This window comes from Carcharodon carcharias, chromosome 1, assembly GCF_017639515.1.
Source record: "Carcharodon carcharias isolate sCarCar2 chromosome 1, sCarCar2.pri, whole genome shotgun sequence".
Taxonomy (NCBI): Eukaryota; Metazoa; Chordata; class Chondrichthyes; order Lamniformes; family Lamnidae; genus Carcharodon; species Carcharodon carcharias.
Window position 1 is genome coordinate 119,375,828 of NC_054467.1, and position 21,909 is coordinate 119,397,736.

At 42.9% G+C, this 21,909-nt stretch overlaps 1 protein-coding gene across 4 annotated transcripts in view; it reads left to right on the forward strand.

The window, feature by feature from the left end:
- Nucleotides 1–17,844, forward strand: part of LOC121285135 (PACRG-like protein) — a 77,095-nt gene extending 59,251 nt beyond the window's left edge. For all 4 annotated transcript variants that reach the window (XM_041201318.1, XM_041201330.1, XM_041201352.1 and 1 more), the window contains one exon: nucleotides 15,162–17,844. In XM_041201318.1, the coding sequence (XP_041057252.1) occupies nucleotides 15,162–15,218 (57 nt within the window). In that variant the 3' untranslated portion in view covers nucleotides 15,219–17,844. The remainder of the gene's footprint in view (nucleotides 1–15,161) is intronic.
- The last annotated feature ends 4,065 nt before the right edge of the window (nucleotides 17,845–21,909 follow it).

Genomic DNA, 21,909 nt, shown 5'->3' on the forward strand with positions numbered 1-21,909 from the left:
CCAGGTCTTTCTGCTCCTGCACTCCCTTAAGAATTTCACTCCTTATTTTATATTATCTTTCCCTGTTCTTCCTACCAAAATGCATCACCTCACGCTTCTTCACATTGAACTTCATCTGCCACCTACCTGCCCATTCCACCAGCTTGCCTGTGTCCCCTTGAAGTTCCACACCGTCCTCCTCGCAGTTCACAACACTCTCAAGCTTCATATCATCCGCAAACTTTGAAATTGCCCCCTGCACGCCAAGTTCTAGATCATGAATATATATCAGGAAAAGCAAGAGTCCCAATACCAATCCCTGGAGAACTCCTCCAGCCTGAAAAATATCCATTGACCATTTCTCTCTGCTTCCTATTTTTCAGCCAATTTTGTATCCAAGCTGCTACTTTTATTCCATGAGCAATAACTTTTCTCATAAGTCTGCTGTATGGCACTATATCAAATGCCTTTTGAAAGTCCATGCACACCATGCAACAGCATTACCCTCATTGACCTTTTCTGTTACATCTTCAAAAAACTCCAGCAAGTTAGTTAAACACGATTTCCCCTTTAGAATCCCATACTGGCTGTTCCTTATCAACCCATATTTTTCCATGCGACTACTAATTCTATTCCAAATAATTGTTTCTAGAATCTTGCCCACCACTGAAGTTCAACTGACTGGTCTGTAATTGCTGGGTTTTTGTACAAGGGCGCAATGTTTGCAATTCTCCAGTCCTCTGGCAACACCCCTGAGTCTAAGGAAAACGGAAAGATTATGGCTAGTGCCCTTGCAATTTCTACTCTCACTTCCTTCAATATCCTTGGGTGCATTTCATCCAGTCCTGGTGCCTTGTCAACTTTAAGTACCAAGTCCATTTAACACTTCCTCATACAGTTAATTATTCTTACTCTGGATCGCCTATCGTCCTTTTCTATCATCATCCTGAAACGTACAATACAACGATCACTGTCTCCTAAATGTTCCCCGATTGACAATTGATCTACTTGGCCCACCTTATTTGCAAGAACCAGGTCCAACAATACGTCTTTTCTTGTTGGATTGGACACATACTGCTGTAGAAAATTCTCTTGAAGACAATCCAGAACTTTTGCCCCTCTCCACCTTTTACATTACCACTGTCCCAGTCTACATTCGGGTAGTTAAAGCCACCCATTATAACTACTCTATAATGCTTGCATCTCTCTGTAATTTCACTGCAGATTTGTTCTTCTATGTCCTCCTCACAATTTGGTGGTTTATAGACTACACCGAGCAATGTAATTTCACCCTTATTGTTCTTTAGCTCTAGCCAAATTGATTTTGTCCTTGAAGCCTCTAGGACATCCTCTTTCTCCAGCACTGCAATGCTCTCCTTAACCAATACCACCATGCCTCCTCCTTTCCTTTCTTTCTTATCTTTTCTGAACACCTTGTACCTGGGAATATTTAACACCCAATTCTGCCCTTCCTTGAGCCAGGTCTCCGTTATCACCACAACATCATTTGCCACAACGTTACAATCTGCGCCTGTAATTCCCCAATCTTATTTACTATGCTCCTTGCATTCACATACATGTATAGTAACCCTGATTTAGATTTTGTTGCTTTCTCCCTTACCCCGACATTACCCATTAACTAATTGTTCTCTATACTAGTGCCATCAGTCCCTTCCAGTATTTTGTGCACCCTGGTATTCCTATCTAATATTTTCTCTTGGTTCCCACACCCCTGCCAAGTTAGTTTAAAACTCTCCAAACAGCACGAGCAAAACTGCCTGCAAGGAACTCAGTCCCAGCTCTGTTTAGGTGCAACCCGTCTGGCTTGTACAGTTGGCATCTTCCCCAGAGCCAGTCCCAGTGTTCCAGGAATCTAAAGCCCTCCCTCCTGCACCATCTTTCAAGCCATACATTCATTTGTCTTATCCTCCTATTTCTGTACTCACTGATATGTGGCACTGGGACTGATCCGGAGATTACTACATTTGGGGTCCTGCTTGCTAATTTTCTACCTAGCTCCCTAAATTCTGATTGGTACCAATGGACCATGACCTCTGGCTGATCACCCTCCCCCAGAACAATGTCTTGCAGCCGCTCTGTGACATCCTTGACCCTGGCAGCAGGGAGGCAACATATCATCCTGAAGTCATGTCTATAGCCAAAGAAATGCATGTCTGTTCCCCTAACGAATGAATTCACTATCACTATAGCTCTTTTCTTTTTCCTTTCCTCCTGTACAGCCGAGTTGCTTATGGTGCCACAAACCTGGCTCAGCAAAGGAGAACCAAGAAACTGATAAAGGAAGAGAGAATAGAATATGAATGTAAACTAGCAAAAAAAATGGACTGTAAAAGCTTCTATAGTTATGTGAAAAGGAAACATTTGGCTAAGACTTATGTGGGTCCATTACTGGTAGAGTCAGGAGAATTTATAATGGTAATAGAGACATGGAAGAGAAGCTAAATGATTACTTTGTGCCTGTCTTCACTGAGGAAGATACAAGAAATCTCCCAGAATTAGAGATCCAAGGGACTGTGGAGAATGAGGAATCGAAGGAAATTTGAATTAATAAGAAGATTGTATTGGAGAAACTAATGGGACTGAAGGTTGATAAGTCCTCAGGATCTGATGATCTGCATCGCAGAGCGTTGAAAGAGGTAGCTATGGAGATAGCAGGTGCATCGGTGATCATCTTCCAAAATTCTATAAATTCTGGAATGGTGTCTGCAGGTTGGAAGATTAAAAGTACAACCCCACTGTTTAAGAAAGGAGGGAGAATTTTCCTGCAGATTGGAAGGTAGTAAATGTCACTCCACTATTTAAGAAGGGACCCAGAGAGAAAACAGGGAACTACAGACCTGTTAGTCTTCACTAGCAGGGAAGATGTGATAAGTGGACACTTGGATATTAATGATCTGATTTGGCATGGTCAACAGGGAGTCATGAACAAACCTGTTGGAGTTTTTTGAATATGTTACTAACATAATTGATAAAGGGGTGTCATTGGAAGTAATATACTTGGATTTTCATATGACTTTTGATAAACCCACAGAAGGTTGGTTGGCAAAATTAAAATTCATGGGATGGGTGGTAACATAATAGATTTTTTTTTATTCATTCACAGGATGTGGGTTTCGCTGGCTGGGTCAGCATTTATTGCCCATCACTAGTTGCCCTTGAGAAGGTGGTGGTGAGCTGCCTTCTTGAATTCCTGCAGTCCATATGGTGTAGGTACATCCACAATGCTGTTAGGAAGGGAGTTCCATGATTTTGACCCAGCGACAGTGAAGGAAAGCAATATATTTCCAAGTCAGCATGGCAAATGACTTGGAGAGGAACTTTCAGGTGGTGGTGTTCCCATCTATCTGCTGTGCTTGTCCTTTTAGGTGGTAGTGGTCATGAGTTTGGAAGGTGCTGTCCAAGGAATTGGTGAATTCCTGCAGTGCATCTTGTAGATGGTACTCTCTGCTGCTACTGTGCGTTGGTGGAGAAGGAAGTGGATGTTTTTGGATGTGGTGCCAGTCAAGCCGGCTTACTTGTCCTGGACAATGTCAAGCTTCTTGAGTGTTGTTGGAGCTACACTCATCCAGGCAAGTGTGGAGTATCCCATCACACTCCTGACTTGTGCCTTGTGGATGGTGAAGAGGCTTTGGGGAGTCAGGGGGCGAGTTACTTGTCGCAGGATTCCTAGCCTCTAACCTGCTGTTGTAGCCACAATATTTATATGGCTGGCCCAGTTCAGTTTCTGGTCAATGGTAACCTCCAGGATGTTGTTAGTGGGGGATTCAGTGATGGTAATGCCATTGAACGTCAAAGGTCGATGGTTAGATTCTCTCTTGTTGGAGATGGTCATTGCCTGACACTTATGTGATGCAAATGTTACTTACCACTTATCAGCCCAAGCCTGGACATTGTCCAGTTCTTGCTGCGTTTGAACGTGGACTGCTTCAGTATAAGGAACCGCGAATGGTGTTGAACATTGTGCAATCATCAGCAAACATCCCCACGTCTGACCTTATGTTGGGAGGAAGGCCATTGATAAAGCAGCTGAAGACTGCAGTATGCCCTGGAGCTGGGATGACTGACCTCCAACAATCTTCCTTTGTGCTAGGTTTGACTCCAACCAGTGGAGAGTTTTCCCCCTTATTCCCATTGACTCCAGTTTTGCTTGAGCTCCTTGATATCACACTTGGCCAAATGCAGCCTTGATGTCAAGGGCAGTCATTCTCACCTCACCTCTGGAGTTCAGTTGTTTTGTCTGAGTCTGAAACAAGGCTGTAATGAGGTCAGGAGCTGAGTCTCCCAGGTGGAACCCAAACTGGGTGTCAGTGAGCAGGTTATTGCTAAGCAAGTGCCAATTGATGGCACTGTTGGTGACCCCTTCCATTACTTTACTGATGATTGAGAGTAGACTAATGGGGCGGTAATTGGCCGGGTTGGATTTGAGCTGATTTTTGTGTACAGGACATACCTGGGCAATTTTCCACATAGCTGGATAGATGCCAGTGTTGTAGCTGTACTGAAACAGCTTGGCTAGGGACGTTGCAAGTTCTGGAGCATGTCTTCAGTACAATTGCCAGAATATTGTCAGGGCCCGTAGCCTTTGCAGTATCCAGTGCCTCCAGCTGTTTCTTGATATCATGTGGAGTGAATCAAATTGGCTGAAGACTGGCACCTGTGATGCTGGGGACCTCCAGAGGAGACCGAGATGGATCATCCACTCGGCACTTCTGGCTGAAGATTATAGCGCATGCTTCAGCCCTATCTTTTGCACTGATGTGCTGGGCTGTTCCATCATTGAGGATGGAGATATTTGTGGAGCCTCCTTCTCCAGTGATTTAAACAGTGAGTTGTTTAATTGACCACTACCATTCACGACTGGATGTGGCAGGACTGCAGAGCTTAGATCTGATCCATTGGTTGTGGGATTGCTTAGCCCTGTCTATGACTTGCTGCCTGAGCTGTTTGGCATGCAAGTAGCCCTATGTTATAGCTTCACCAGGCTGACGCCTCATTTTTAGGTATGCCTTCTGCTGCTCCCGGCATGCCCTCCTGCACACTTCATTGAGCCAGGGTTGATCCCCTGGCTTGATGGTAATGATAGAGTTGGGGATATGCCGGGTCATGAGGTTACAAGTGGTGTGTGAGTACAATTCTGCTGCTGCCGATGGCCCACAGCGCCTCATGGATGCCCATTCTTGAGTTGCTAAACCTGTTCAAAACCTATCCTATTTAGCACGGTGATAGTGCTACACAATACGATGGAGGGTATCCTCAATGTGAAGCCGGGACTTCTGCGCAACGACTGTGTAGTGGTCACACCTACTGATAATGTCATGGACAGATGCATCTGCAGCAGGCAGGTTGATGAGGAAGAGATCAAGAATGTTTTTCCCTCTTGTTGGTTCCCTCAACACTTACCGCATGCCCAGTCTAGCAGCAAAGCCCTTTCAGACTCAGCCAGGTCAGTCAGTTGTGGTGCTACCGAGCCACTCTTGGTGATGGACATTGAAGCCCCCGACCAAGATTACACTCTGCGCCCTTGCCACCCTCAGTGCTTCCTCCAAGTGGTGTTCAACATGGAGGAGCACTGATTCATCAGCTGAGGGAGGGCAGCATGTGGTAATCAACAAGAGATTTCTGTACCCATGTTTGACCTGATGCCATGAGACTTCATGAGGTCCGGAGTCAATGTTGAGGATTCCCAGGGCAACTTTCTCCCGACTGTATACCACTCTGCCACCAATTCTGCTGGGCCTGTCCTGCTGATGGGACAGGACATACCCAGTGATGGTGATGTTGGTGTCTGGGACATTATCTGTAAGTTATGATCCTTTGAGGATGACTATGTCAGGCTGCTGCTTGATTAGTCTGTGAGATAGCTCTCCCAACCTTAGCACTAGCCCCCAGGTGTTAGTAAGCAGGACTTTGCAGGGGCTGAGTTTGCCATTGTCACTTCCGGTGCTGAAGTCCGATTTCATCCCTTCTTTTCAACTGAGTGGCTTGCTAAGCCATTTCAGAGGGCATTTCAGAGTCAACCACATTGCTGTGGGTCTGGAGTCACATATAGGCTGGACCAGTAAGGACGGTAGATTATCTCCCCTAAAGGGCATTAGTGAACCAGATGGGTTTTTGCAACAATCGACAATGGTTTCATGGCCATCATTAGACTTTTAATTCCAGATTTTTATTGAATTCAATCTGCTCTGGTGGGTTTGGAACCTGGGTCCCCAGAGCATTACTCTGGTTCTCTGGATTATTAGTCCAACGACAATACTACTATGCCATTGCCTCCCTTTAAGGATTGGTTAACAGGCAGAAAACAGAGAGAAGGAATAAACGGGTCATTCTCACTTTGGCAGGCTGTGACTATTGGGGTACCACAGGGATCAGTGCTCCAGCCCCAGCTGTTGACAATATATATCACTGATTTAGATGTGGGGACCAAATGTAATATTCCCATGTTTGCAAATGACACAAAGCTAGGTGGGAATGTGTGTTGTGAGGAAGATGCAAAGTGGCTTCAAGGGGATTTGGACAGACTTAGTGGACAAGAAAAAGGCAGAATCATTATCATTTAAAAATGTGAGATTATACACTTTGATAGGAGAAACAGATACGCAGAGTATTTCCTAAATGGTAAGAAATTAGAAAATATAGATTTACAAAAGGACCTGGGTGTCCTTATCAATAAGTCGCTGAAAGCTAACATGCAGGTGCAGCAGGCCATTAGGAAGGCTAATGGAATGTTAGCCTTTATTGCAAGAGGATTTGAGTATAGGAGCAGAGAAGCCTTGCTTGGTTAGACTGCGCCTGGAGTAGTGTGTGCAGTTTTGGTCCCCTTACCTTAGGAAGGATATTATCGCCATAGAGGGAGTGCAACGAAGGTTCATCATACTGGCAGAATGACAGGGCTGTCCATAAAGAGAGATTGAGGAAACTGGGCCTGTATTCTTTAGAGTTTTGAAGAATGAGAGGTGATCTCATTGAAATCTACAAAATACTTAAAGGGTGGATGCAGGTAAGATGTTTCCCCTGGTTAGAGATTCTAGGACCAGGGTACACAATTTCAAAATAAGGGGGAAGCCGCTTTGGACCCAGTTGGAGAATTTTCTTTTACTCAGAGAGTTGTGAATCTTTGGAATTCTCTACCCCAGCAGGCTGTGAAAGCTCAGTCATTAAGTATGTTTAAAGTAGAGACTGACGGATTTCTAAATGCCAATGACGTAAAGGGATATGGGGATAGTATGGGGGAAAAAGGCATTGAAGTGAATTGTTAGCTATGATCATATCGCATATGATCATAATCAATGGGCTGAATAGCCTACGCCTACTCCTATGTTCCAATGACCTAGCTTTTGGTCACCTGGTTTAATATCTCTATATGTAGTTCAGTGTCAGATTTTGTTCAGTAATACTTCTCTGTAAAGCGCTTTGAGAATTTTTATTATGTTGAAGGTGCTATATAAATTCAAGTGTTGTCATTGTTGGAACTGAACATTGATCACCCAAACCAGCAATCCTTAAATAATAGCTGATGAATTTTGTGGGGCCAAAAGTAGCATGCCCCTGCCCCACACACAAACCTCATGCATGTTGCTAGCCCCTCTTCTCTCCATGGCTATTGTGCTCCCCACTCCCCAGGATTGCATCCCCCCACCTCTTCTATGGAGGAGCATATGGATTCTCCCTGCCCAGATTTGCGAGCTGCCTATTGATGCTCATCCGTGCTGACAACTTACTGGGCATATTAAAATGAGGCTCAGCAATTAAAATGGATCAAACCTCACTTCGACAGTATCAGTTGTGTATGGCACATGTCCTGCTCACAGCTTGGACAATTTGTGCAATAATTGGAAATTGCATCCTTTATCGCTTGTGAAGAGTTCTTCTGCATTTATAATTTGCTGGTCACATAGCTAACATTGTGTGATACAATGTTAATGTTAAACACTTTATAGACTACAAGAAGCTTGGTCTGGCCTTGAAACATTTCATAAGTGCCTGATCTTTGTCTTTGCTCTCTTCAGTGTTTGGATGTTATTTAATAACAACATCCAGATAATTCAACTACTATCCTTTGTATAAAGTTACAGTTAATCTACCTGCAGACCAGATTACCATTCTTGGGGCCAAAGACATAATTGATGGAGTTGTATGGCAGTCTGATGAATAAGAATCAGTCACTCACAATTCTTTAATGGCAATTGTCTAATCAAGCTAAATTAATAATAGTCTGCAGACTGAGGCAGTCAGCTGTCTTAGCCTGATCATGCAAGCATGGTCTGTTGTTCTGTTACGGCTTAAGGTTCAGTGTAACATTGGTATTGAAATCCCTCCAATTACTGCTGTATGATATGACACCATTATGTAGCCCTGTGAACAATCCCAAATTTACCAGGGACAGGGTTTTCCGGTCGGCGAGTAGGGGCAGGGCCGGCTCGCCAACGCGGGATGACATTGGGTGGAACTCCCAACGTCACCCTGCGTCATTTCCATTTTCAGGTCAGCGAGGGTGCAGCCGAGTCAACTGCATGCACGCCAACCTATCAACGGCCTATTGAGGTCATTGAAAAAGTAATTAAAGTCATTAATGGACCTGCTCATACAACCTTAAAGTTGGCAGGCAGGCAGGGAGCCCTGGCAGGCTTTGGAAAAAGCATGAAACCTCATCCACGGGCGGGATGATGTTTCATGAGGCAATTAAATCTTTAAGAAATGTTTCAATAAAACTTATGGACATGTCACAACCCGTGATAGTGTCACATGAGGGGACATGGCAGGGAAAATTTTTAAACATGTTTAATGAAAACTTTAAATCGGAGGTGATTTCCCTGAGGCAGCACTTAGTCTCAGGGAGATCTGTGCGCTCTTTTGCGCGCTTGTGCGAAAGAGCGCACTCCGGCTAAGGGAATTCCCCCCTCCAGCCCGCACAGGGAGCATATAGCGCTTCCTGGTGGACATCACGTTGGGTAGGCCTGAATTGGCCCTCACACATAAAATGGGGCGCTGATCAGAGGTGCGCTCGCCTGCACCTGCTTCTGCACTTTCCCCCCAGAAAATCATTTCCCGGGGCAGAATTGTCCCCCCCGTCGGGGAGAGGTTGATGGGCGGGCGCGTGCAGGCGGGCTTCTGATCAGTCCCCCCCAATCTGAGGCCATTTTACGTGGGCGGGCCAATTAAGTCCCATGCAGTGTGACGTCCGCAGGGAAGTGCTGTGCGCTCCCTCTGCAAGCGGGGGTGAATCCTTAAAATCAAGACTGCACTCTTCGCACGTAAACATGAAAGAGCGGACTCATCTCCCTGAGGCTAAGCGCTGCCTCAGGGAGATCACCTCTACTGTCAACAATATTAACAATAGAAAAAAAAATTCCCTTAAATGTCCCCGTTGGGAAATGTTCATTATTTCCATAACAACTTCATTAAAATTTTTAAAAGCCTACATGAAACCTCATCCCGCTGGTGGATGAGGTTTCATGTATTTTCTAGTTGCCGCCGGGGCTCCTGGCCTGCCCGACAACCTTAAGGTTGGATGGGCAGGTCCACTAATTACTTTAATTGATCCGTTGGCCTCAGTTGGCCATTGACAGGTCAGTGGGTGCGCAGCTGATTTTGCTGCGCCCTCGCCTTCCCGAAAACTTAAATGGGGTGGGGTGACATCGGGAGTTCTGCCCAACATCATCCCACGTCATTTTACGCATCGGCGAGCAGACCCTGCCCCTGCTCGTCGACGGTAAAATCCTGCCCCACAAGTTTGTAGTTGTTCATCCTATGCCTCAAGGGTAATTTTGCCTGTGCACAAATATGGCAATAATTTTGATATTTCTGTTGCTACTTAGTATGGCTACTTCAAATATCCTTTGCATCTACCATGTTTTTCTTAAGCTTACTCTTACAATTAGAGCTTATATTTTCCCCACATCACTCTACTCCTCACCCATGTTAAACCGAGATGTATGTTTACTTAAATTTTATTGTTCTGCAGTTTAAAAACCAACGTTCAAACTTTTATTCAACTCAAATCTAACTTACAAAGGGTCATTTTGTGACTACTCTTAACAGGGAGTCTCAGTCATCAAGTTCACAGTTCCATTGGTGGGGCTCCACACCCCAAATGCTAAGTTGGAAGTTTACCGCAATAAAGTCAAAATACCTGAATACAGTTTTACTGATTTCATCTTCACTCTTGCTTCCCAATTTAATAGGCCATCTTGAGCTTATTTATGAGAACATCTCTTGGGTCATTTATTTGTGCTAAGGTGATTTCAGCTCTTTCCTTTCAGTCTCTTTGACTTTAATGCCTGTGTGTAAAACCTGAATAAAAGAATCATGAAAGGGACATTAAAAGACAATTACAAATGGAAATTGTTTCTCCTTGCCACAATTCTTTTACTTACATTATGTTTTTAAGACTTTTTTCTTCTACCATAGCAACTAGCTAATTGTCATGGATGGTTCAGAACTATTTATCTCACAAAAATGAATCATCAGTTCTCATAAATGAGTAGACAACATGACTGAAACAGAGATCTATGTTTCTGTTATTCCAGAGACGAATATCTTAGTACATGCTTAAAGTAGAACGTAGTTAATAGAGCCAAAGAAGTTTAAAATACTTAAGCCATTTGGCCCCATTGGGTTTATGCTGCTTTGTGCTAGAGCAATTTAAACTATTCCCACTGTCTCAGTATCTCTCCTTAGCCTTGTATCTTCCTCTGTTTCAAATATTTATCCTATTTTTCTTTAATGGTTTAATGGTATTGGCAAAGTATTGACTGCTGCAACAACCCCCTGTGTACAGTCTTATTTTAATTAATGACCCTTGCTACTGACCAGAGGGAATAGTCATTCCCTATTCACCTTCATTTTTTTCTAATTTTAAAATCCTCGGTTAAATCTCCTCATCCTTCAATGTTCCAGTGGAAGTAATCCCAGTCCCTCCAGTGTCTTCTGATAACTATAGTTTCCATACCCTGATATCAGCCTGCTGAGCATACACTGTACATACTTAATGCCCCCTTCTAAAACTGAACCAAATACTCTTCACAGAATCACACAGTGCAGAAGAGGCCCTTCGGCCCATCAAGTCTGCACCGACAAAGTCTTAACTGAACCTAATTTCTTAGTTTTTAATTCACATTTGTATTTCCCTGGTAATAAAACCCAAATACTGTTGGACTATTTTATGCTATATCTACCTGCAGCTTTTGGTAAATTCATGCTTAAACCACTCAACCTGTCTGTTCAACCACAGCTTTCAATGTCTTTCCATTGAGTGGGTGTTCTCATTTATTGTTTTTCCCCCCAAGATGTATAACTTCATACACATTTACATTATGTTGCATTTGCACCAGTCTGCCAATCCTAGTAACCTGCCTATATCTTCTTGCTTTTACAGTCTTCATGCAGTTTGTCAAATCTCCTACTTTTCTGCCAGCAGAAAATTTCTAAATCATGCTCTGTATGCCTAGGTGTAAATCATGCTATCTACAGAGAACAAACATGGATTCAGCACTGACCTCTGAAATATATCACTTCCAATCCTTTTCCAGTCCAAACATCGCCCATTAATTCTAGCTCCTTGAGTTGAATTTTAACTTGCAGCATCATGTGGACTTGAGAGTGGGAATTAAATTCAGGGAAATTGACATGGTCCAGGAAGCTGCCACCAACCTGCTGACTTCCACATTAAACTAGGCTGCTTACAAGCAACCCCCTTGGAAGAAGCAGGTTGTCAATTTCAATATGCTAATCGCTCACTTAGAGCAATATGAACATGACTTTTGGAATGTGGGTGGATGGGTTTTCCTGACTCCCTGGTACACAGGGGCAATTAAAGGGGCTGAAGACATGACAGGGAATGACAGCAAGTACTGCAACCTCACAGTTGATTTCTTGCCTGATTGTGCGAAAGGCTTTGTTCATAGTACTTGTGATTTCCACAACTTTAGAGGTGATTTTCACAACTTTAGATGTTTGTACATCTGATCTCCACTTTAAAGCTGTGATCTATAAGATTAGAATTGAGTACCACTTATGCTGTATCATTGGACCCCAGTGACATCAGTAGCAGGAATAGCACGAGCAGGAACAGCAACAGGCTGCTTCTCGAAGACCTGCTGCTTCACAGAGGGGATCAGCATAGAGTTGCTAAAGGCTAGGGTTCCATCAGCCCTATATAAGGTGGCGCTCATAGTGTGCAAACCATCAATAAGGGCTTGCATGAATTTGTTTAATTGCCACATTTTATATTCCACATAGGTGATCACGTTTTCCATGGATGAAGACATCATCACAAAGGCATTTAACATTATGTCACTCATGCTTGATATGAATTCCTCCAGTCCCTCTGCAAACAGTCAGTGCAGCTGGAAATCTTGCAAGTGCATTGCCCATTGCTGCTGAAGCCCAGTAGTATTTTTCTCATTAATGGCTCCCAATGTTCAACATCTGAGTGGAACTTGGGACATTATGTGGCTTCTCCATTGCTATCCTTGTATTCACCATCTGCTTTTGCTCACTTGTAATATGTGAGTTGCCAGGTGAAAACTGAATGATCTTCCTTACCAGTCCCACCAAAGTGAGTGTATCTGAGTTGGCGCATAGTCTAAATAAGTTCTGGTACAGTGCATCCACAAGGTGTATGATCTCCACTGAGGAGCCCTTGTCATTTTCCTGCACTATCGCCTTTCCTGCACCATCACCTTTTGGATGCTTAAAAGCCCTCTGAGACATTAAAGGCATGAATTAGAACAGTTAAGAATATTTTAATTGATATTATACACATGCTCATATTTCATTCACTCCTAACTTCAATGCAACATGAATGAGTTTTGCGTGCCATGTGGCTGTCTGTTATGTAATTCTGTCACTTAGTAGCTGGGAGGCCCTCATTTCCAAAGACCAAGCAAGCTGAAGCTGTGTTGTCCAATGCATGCTCTCCTAGTAGCTGTCACTTGCGAGATGGCTGGAGACCCTCGTCCAATTTGCCACTCCCTGGTATTCTGTGCAGAGAGAAAGAAGAAACCAATGTGTGAGAACGATGGCATGTGGGCACCCGATGGATGGAGACAATTAGTTGATGGTTGCTATGATTGAGAGACTGACATTACGTAAAGATGAATGTGAGTGTTAATGGTGGATGGAAAGATGGGGATGTGAGGAAATGCATGGACAGAGGGATGGGTGCACCTGCAAGGTAAGTGATGTGCTAGAGTAAGTTTAAAAAGGCAGAGTGAAGGAGATTGGCATGATGCAAACATGAGGATGTTGTTGAATGTGTTGTTGGATCTTGTTTAGGCCATTAGATCCAGGAGCATGACATTACAGCTCAGCTGCTGGTGTCCTCTGCTATCACCAGCTATGCATCCTTGGTTTCATTGGCACACTTATTCCTCCTGTCAGTAGGAAACAGCATCTTCCTGTGGGCTCTTAATGAGCCTAGCATCACATCGACTGAAGTGTCGATAAAGCGAAGTGAAGTATGTGCTCTCCATTCTGTCACCTTCCTTGTGCTCTGCTCCCAAGAATCCATCAAATTTTATGTTTGCCATGTCCCTTTATACACTGGTCATCATCACGCCCGCTCAACTGAATTGTTCGGGAAACATAGAAATAATAAGTTAATATAGTGGCTGGGTTAAAAAACCATAGGCAGATGTGCGATACTTTCTTTGGGTTACTTATGCACTCCTGGAACCCTATTCCCCCCCACATACAGTCTGTCACCAAGATAAAACCCACTCCTTTGTTTTCTGTCTATTAACCAACTTTCTATGCATGCTGCTACATTTTCTTTTCTACCATCTAATAAGTTTCTTATGTAGGTCAGATACTCCATTGACATCTCCTATGTGAACATTTCCTGTGGAAATTTTAATGTTAAAATTCCCACACATTTCTGTTGCATTGCTGTGAAGAAGGCTCTACAAGAGCTCCATTGTTGCTATTTACCTGTCACAGCTTCCTGTAGTGCTACCACGTGATGCTATGTTATTGCTGTTGCTCCCATGCAAGTTGCTCAAAATGATTTCTGGATAAAATTTTGAACAAAGTAATTTTTAAAGTTACATATTTCAAAATAATATAAATTTACCCATCACATTACCCTTTATTTAAATGCTGTCATTAAATATCCTCTCCTCACTTCCATTTTTCTTTGCACCTAGCATCATCTTGTCCTCTGTGATTTCAATCTTCAACTTACTTCCCCTAGCCTTCTCTACTCTGAATTCACTGCCGTCTTGTCCTCTCTAATTGATAATTGCCATGCATCTGTGGAACTATACCTCAACCAAGGGCAGTGCCTTTAGCAGAAGAAGAAAGTATTTTTAAAATAAAACAGGCAGAAGGAAAGCCTTGTATTAGAAATCTACCAAGAAGTAATGGAAATGTCGATGCATGTCAAGAATGGCAGCACTGATAATTCTCTGGTTCTTTACATCTAAAAAATTTACAGTATGAAATTAGAGCAGTTGTGCACTAAAATTGCAGTTTTACATCCAAACCTAGTTTTTGTTAAATCTTACAACCCCATGAATTCTCCAGTTATAACAGAAGTGTAGATTTCTAAGTGAAATTATCTTCACAGTCAGATTACTGAAGGCTTGACACATTTGTAGTTCTGTGAAAAAGGTATTATGGTTGATTTGTTTCAGAGTCACTAATCACAAGAAGATATTACAGCTTTTAATATTTTAAAGCAGTGGGAAATGTTTTACCTTTTACATTTTTTTCCGGTGGCTTACTTAACTAGATTTTGGTTTATTTGATAGACCAAATGCCCTCTTAATATTTTGATAGAAATATGTTAGATTGTTATTTCATGGCAGATTGACAACTGTGATGACTAAAATTCTTTCACAGATGCTTACACATGTTTAAATTGTGGTTTGAAGTATATTGGAATTGTTTGACTTGGAAGTATTTGTTGGTGTACCAATGTAATGGGCTTATTTTCTTAATACAACAGCAGATTCTCATTCAGTGCAAGGATCCTTAGAATTCACCAAATAGGTAAAAAAAAAGAGGATCGTGAACATGGGTTCTGGTTGAACATTTCTGAGTGACTTATTGAAAAGTAGCATTGGCTGAACCCTCAGAGCCCTGTGAATTGAGGGAGGGTTGAAAATTTGTTTGACAATTTATTAACATGAAACACTGATCTTCCATTTGTGTTGCAGGAGAGCCTGGTCATCATTAAATCCAAAATCCCAACCTATTGCTCTATTTGCGCTTGAGAATAAGATAACTTCTGCATTTGGTCAGTACATTTCTGCATCTAGAAGGAAAACACGGATAACAAGAACATCTTGCAGGAGTTTTATCTGATAATGTGGTGTACTGTTTCATTTTATGTAGTTTGCATACAAAATCAAATAAATATATAAATAAGTTCACAGAATTCGTGTTAAAGTGATGGTGAGTTGCATTATTCTTTAACGGAGAAAGAAAATTGTTGAATTGGTCAGCAATTGATTTTTCTCTTGTTATGAAGGAAGAGATATCTAATAAGTTATCTGAATTTGTGCATAACACCAAGTTGAACCTATGCCATAATTCAGGAATATTTGGAAATGTTTAACTTTGGGATGGAATATTAACAAATAAACCTAAACAGATAAGTATGATGTTTTGCTATTACATATGGAAATATTAACCACCAATGTAAGATGGGGAGATGGCCAGCCATAATGAAGCACTGAGAGATTTTTGGATGAATATTAGCAAGTCTTTAAAAGGTATACCAGTAGGTTAAGATAGAAAATACAATCTACAAATCATTGCACACAACATGAGAATCCAAACTACAGTCTCCATGTCACCTTTAGCCCTTGGGCCTCAAATTTTAACTCTTAAAGCCAGGCATTTCAGCTATCTTTGTACAAAAATGAAATAATGAAAATCTGAAAAACAGAAAATGTTGGAAATACTCAGCAGATCAGTCAATATCTGGGGAGGGAGAAACAGAATAAAATTTAAAGTCATCACAGCTGGCAAATGTTAAAAATGTATCAGATTTTAATCAAGCATAAAGATGGGGAAAGATTTGAGGGGAGGAAAGATGCAGCCCCTGCCCTTTTACCTTCTCAGTTCCCACTATCCAGGGCCCCAAACGCTCCATACACGTGAAAAAGCAATTTACTCTCACTTGCAATTTAGTATACTGTTTTCTCCTCCACATTGGGCAGACCAAATATAGAGAGAATGAATGTTTTGCTGAACACTTGCATTCAATGGACAAGTATGACCCCAAGCTTCCAGCCACTCGTCATGTTAATTCTCCAACCTACTGCCACTCTGACCTCTCTGACCTTGGCCTCCTACACCGTTCTAATGAAGCTCACTGGAAGCTTGAGAAACAGCACCTTATCTTTCGATTAAGCATTTTACACCCCTCTGAAATTAGCATGGAGTTCCATAATTTCTGATCATAACCACTGCTCACATTTTTCCAGACAGCAGTTATTGGTAATGATTCTCCTATTTCCATTTACATCTTCTCTGGACCCCTGTTTTGTTCCGTTACTTGTCCCATTACCACCCCCTTTTGCCTTGCAGCATCATCACTTTTGTCATTTAATCTCTCCTGCCTTCCATGCTGGCACAAACCAGCCCTTTTGTTTTTTTCCTCCCCTGTCTCTTTCCCTGCCTCAGTACTTTTTTAAAACCTATTACATTTGTAAATAACTCTGATGAAAGGTCAGCAGTCTGAAACACCAACTTGGTCCACAGATGCTGCCTGATGTGCTGAGTAATTCCAGCATTTTCTGACTTTAATTCTGTTATATTTATGTTTGCATTTTTTACTTGTCGATTTGTCTTGTTTTTAGTTTTGAGAGGCCAGAGGTTTGGAAAGGGCTGTTCTTAATTCTGTTACCTTATTGGTGGATAAACCTGAACTAAGTACACTGGTCTTTTGTATCGAAAGCTTGAAAAAATTCAAACTGCCGTTTTCTGAAATTTGAGTTTAACTGAGGATAATTTTGACTTGGACATTAGTGTAAAGCAATAGTAATATCAGAGCAACCGTCCATTATCCATTTCACCTGACTTTCATTCCCATCTAGTATGTTTCCCATGAAGCTCCATTATATGCATCTATGCTGCCTTAACTGTGTAGTGGACACTTGCTTAGAAATTGGCCCACATATAGGCATGCATCCAAAATATCCATTATTGTGGACATTTCATTTTACTTTTTGATGGGCATGAAATATGCTGATTGTTCATTTTGCAGTTGCAGAAGTCCACTGAAACAACTTGTCAACAATGAAAGTTAAAGAATAAGTTTTTTGAGAATTGGTGAAGAATCTCAGATATAAAGTTTTCTGAAGGACAGCAAGTGACAGTGGAGTATAGAGACCATTATTAAACTTGCCCGCAAATCTTGCAGTTGCAGTCCTTTTGTGTGTCACATTGTATTTTTCTGAAACTTTCTTGCACCACTTTGCATTGAAAATTTAACTGAGATTTTTAATCCCCTTCTATTATTTCCTGCCCATCAATACACATGCACTCCTCTTTCTCAGGGATGTGTTTGTTCTTTCTCTATGGTTCCTCCTAGACAATATCCACCTGCTGTAGTTAATCTCCCTCTTCCTTAAGTTTTTAATGTGCTTTTGCATTACCATTTTATCATTCTATGTCAGAATTTGTGCACTAATAGTCATTAGCATTAGGAAAGGAGCCCATGCAAGACACAATGCTACAGCACTGATGGCAGTAATCAATTATGATCAAATCACTAAATTCTCTTAGCTGTGTTAAAAGATTATTTTAGTGTCACATGGCTTTTATAGTAACAGGTGTTCCTGGATATTCTTGCTTTTTGTAAACTACATGTGAATAAATCTATAAACGATGTCAAATTGTCTGAATCTTATTTTCCCACTACAAACACAATACCTGAATCTAATTTGAGCCTTGCTTCCTGAGGTTATTTTAGAATAGTATGCTGCATGTGATTCCACATTGGACAAATGCAACACTTCAACACAATATTCCTTTAAGTTCAGCTACTCAATGGGAGCTCTAAATGTATTCAGAAAATCTTGCAAACCATAGAAAAGCATGTAAATCAAGGAAATGAAATATGAGATCTTAACATTTGAAATGAATATTAATGTGCAGTTGGCACAGTGGATAACAGTAAAATTGCAGTCAAGATATTCAGTAACTCCCCTCTTCTGCAAAAGGATGAGAGCTATAACCAAGAACTACCCCAAAATGTACCATTTGTGACTTGAAAGATGAGGATTTTATTTTTCTATGCCAGGTAATATATATTAAGGTACAACTGGAGAACTCATTAATCTGATCCTGATGATTTCTGGCAGCATAGAACAACTTGATTGAATTGGGGTACTCACTGGTAAACCATAACTTCCCTATTGCCTAATGTTGGCTTTGATAACCTCCATTGTAAGCAAATGCTGGCTAATTCTGCATACAGTGAACAGATTCTTGGCATTGATGGGTCTTTTCTGCAACCTGACAAATGGCACATTGCATTAATATATCCAGAACTAGCAGATATTGGCTTTGTTGAATGCAGAATTCATTGATGTTAACCAGTGGTGCTGATCTTTCTTCAGATTTTTCACTTTTTTAAACTGCCTTTCAAGCTGCTTTTTCTATTTCTTGGTCCCTGCGTGAATTGGATGTAATTATCAAACCAGCTGAATATTATTAAATGGCACTTCACATTTGTATGAAGGAGAATTGTTAAAATTTTTGTTCCATAAGAGCTTTGAAAAGTTAATTGGTCATGTGGATACACGATGGGGAGCCAGTCAAGGCCTCGCTAGGGAAGTACTGCAGACCCAAAAAAGTTTAAATTGTGTAGAATAGACTTGGCCATTGACAAACAGATGCCCTTGGTGCTGCGCAGGTGCAGGGGAGTGTGGGCAGTAGGTACTCAGGCAGTGCAAGGTATTTCTGGCCTCATGGAGACATAAGTGCAGGGGTAAAGGCTGCCTGCCAAGGACAACTGTGCAACCAACTGAGCACAAGGAAGGTAGCAACTGGCAATGGGAGCATGACTTTGGACCCAGTCGAAATGAGGAGCAATGCCTCTGCAGGAAGGGCGGAGCCCTGAGCATCAGGAGGGCAGAGGAGAGGGGTGGGGGACAGGGAGAACATGGTTGCCATACCACCACTGAAGATGGAGCTGCATGGAAATGACCAAGTGCTGCAGGGCACTGTAGCTATCCAGGCAGACAGTCACGGATATCTGTGCCCTTGTCGTTGAAGACCTCACGCCTCACAGCACTGGTCATCATGCCCGGCAAGTAGCTGTCAAAGACGTTGTGGCATTGAACTTCTTCATTACTGGCTCATTCTAAGGATCAGCTGCAGACCTTGGTGGCATTTCATAAACGGCTGTACACCATCATGGGTTACAGATCTATTTATGAGAACTGAACAATAGATTAATTTGACGATAGATGAAGCCTTCCAGGCAGTGGGTTTCACCTCCCCAACTGTGGGGCATCATTGATTGCACCCATTTGGCCATCAAGGTACCCAGGAACTGGCCAGCGAGATTCATCAGGAGGAAGGGCTTTCATTCTCTCATCATTCAGCTAGTCTGAGACCACAGGTAGACCTTTCACCTTGTGGACAGTCATAGCTGCCATGACTCCTTCATCCTTTGGCAGTCCAGGCTGCTGCAGATCTTCACCCAGCACCCACCCTCCCAAAGTACGTGGATGGATTCTCAGGGACAAGAGATAGCCACTCACCCCCTCAAGAGAACCCCAGACAGAGGTACAGAGGTGATACAACTAAGCCCACTCGCTCACAAGGACAACCATTGAGCAGGTCATTGAGCTTCGGAAGGTGCGATTCTGGTTCTGGAACCAGCCATCTTGGACAGTGAGGCCTTTGAAGGAGACAGCTCATTGGAGGGTGAGGAGAAGCAGCAGGTCTGAAAGGAGGAGGAATTGGAGGTGCAGGGTGAGGATGCAGAACATAGAGTGCACAATTGCCTAAGAAGGTGGCTGGGCACGGCACGAATATCTCATCTGATTCCACGAATGTCAGAGATTATTTGTTAAATGTTTCAAATGAGTGCCTCTGACACAGGATGAAGGAATTTAGTTTGAGGTATCAATACTAACACATCCATTGAAGACCCAGTCTGAAATATCTAAACTCTTGCCTCTAATGAAGGATACTCATCATCCCAGAGGTTTTGCTACCACCATGGAGAAACCTTTGAATGCCTTCACCACCTTAAACTGTCAATATTTATACTGTACTAAGAAAGGGAAAACATGCACAGAGATAGTAAGAAGACACCACAGGAACCCACTCTGCTCCACATGATGTGGTGGCCTTTGCTCTTGGCCACTTCTACAGAGTACTCCTCTTGTAGATTCAGATGAGATAGAGTTAGTCTACTAGCTTGCCTTAGCTTGCAAGGCAAGGCATCTCCAGAGTCTGCTGCACCTGCATCATTGCAGGGAGAGCCTCTGTCACTTGGCCCTGCTACACAGAGGCCCCCACTTTCGGAGGAGTCAAGGAGATCAAGGATGATTTTTTAAATTCATTCATGGGACGTGGAAGTCACTGACTAGACCAGCATTTATTGCCCATCCCTAATTGCCTTTGATGTGGTTGTGAGCTGCCTTCTTGAACCGCTGCAGTCCATGTGTTGCATGGTGCTGGAAGGGAGTTTCAGATTTTGAAGGAACAGCAATATAGTTCCAAGTCGGGTTCGTGTGTGACTTGGAGGGGGACTCGCAGGTGGTAGTGTTCCCATGCATCTGCTGTCCCTGTCCTTCGAGGTGGTAGAGGTTGTGGGTTTGGAAGGTGCTATAAAAGGAGCCTTGGTGAGTTTCTGCAGTGCATCTTGTAGATGGTACACACTGCTGCTACTGTGCATCGGTGATGAAGGGACTAAATGTTTATTATGATGACTAGGGTGCCAGTCAAGTGGGCTGCTTTGTCCTGGATGGCGTTGAGCTTCTTGAGTTTTTCTGGAGCTGCACTCACCCAGGTGATGAATGTGCCTTGATGGGTGTCACCTTCATTCATCTCAGTGACATCCTCAGCCTTGGCGGGTACACTGAGTTGCTGAAGGAGGACACCAGAAAGCCCTGAGCCATGGTGCCACACAAGAGCTGGATGGACTTCTCCATCCTTTGCCCAAAACCTCACACTGCCTCAGGGAATCACACCTCCTGCAGTTCCACCAGTCAAAGTGTCCTTTCTTGTGACTCCTGGGGCCTGGAATCTGTGCCCAGCTGAGCAGATCTGGGTCTGTAACACCTGCCCCCTCCTCCAAGAGGAACTGCCTACTGCTGTCTCTGCCTCTGGCACCTCTCCCTGTTCACTTATGACATGGTGCTCATCCACTGTGGGCCTACCAAGGTGAGAGTATCTGCACTGGTGGATAGTATGCATGTAAGGTATAACTGCTTTCTTGGTTCCTGATGGTCTTCTGGGGCCTTGGAGAATGTGATAGAGAGAGAGAAAGCAAGAGAGGGTATCATGATGTGGATGTCTACACCAGTGAGAGACTCAAGAAGAGACCAGGAGAGTGAGCCTGAAGTGCAGAAGCCTCTACAGTGCTGAAGTTACCCAGTGCAGCTCAGTGTTTGGCATGCTGTTGGACAGGGCAGAGTGCAATGTGGCACCATCTATCTGCGCAGCCCCAGGATGAGTGTATTGCCCCCTCTAATCATTATCTCCACCATGAGTGCCCATTTCACCAGGGCTGATTTCTTCCTCGTCCACAATTCTGGTTATCTCCATTATTTGGTCTTCCACTGGTATCGTCATTTGTACCACCAGCTTGTGTACTTTCCTGAGTGTTATCTGCCCATTTCTCCTGAGAGGACAGAAGAGAGAAAGGTAAAACATTGCTGTCTTCTGTGGCCAATGGCATTTGTTCCTATTCATTAGAAGCTGCATGTTTCAGTG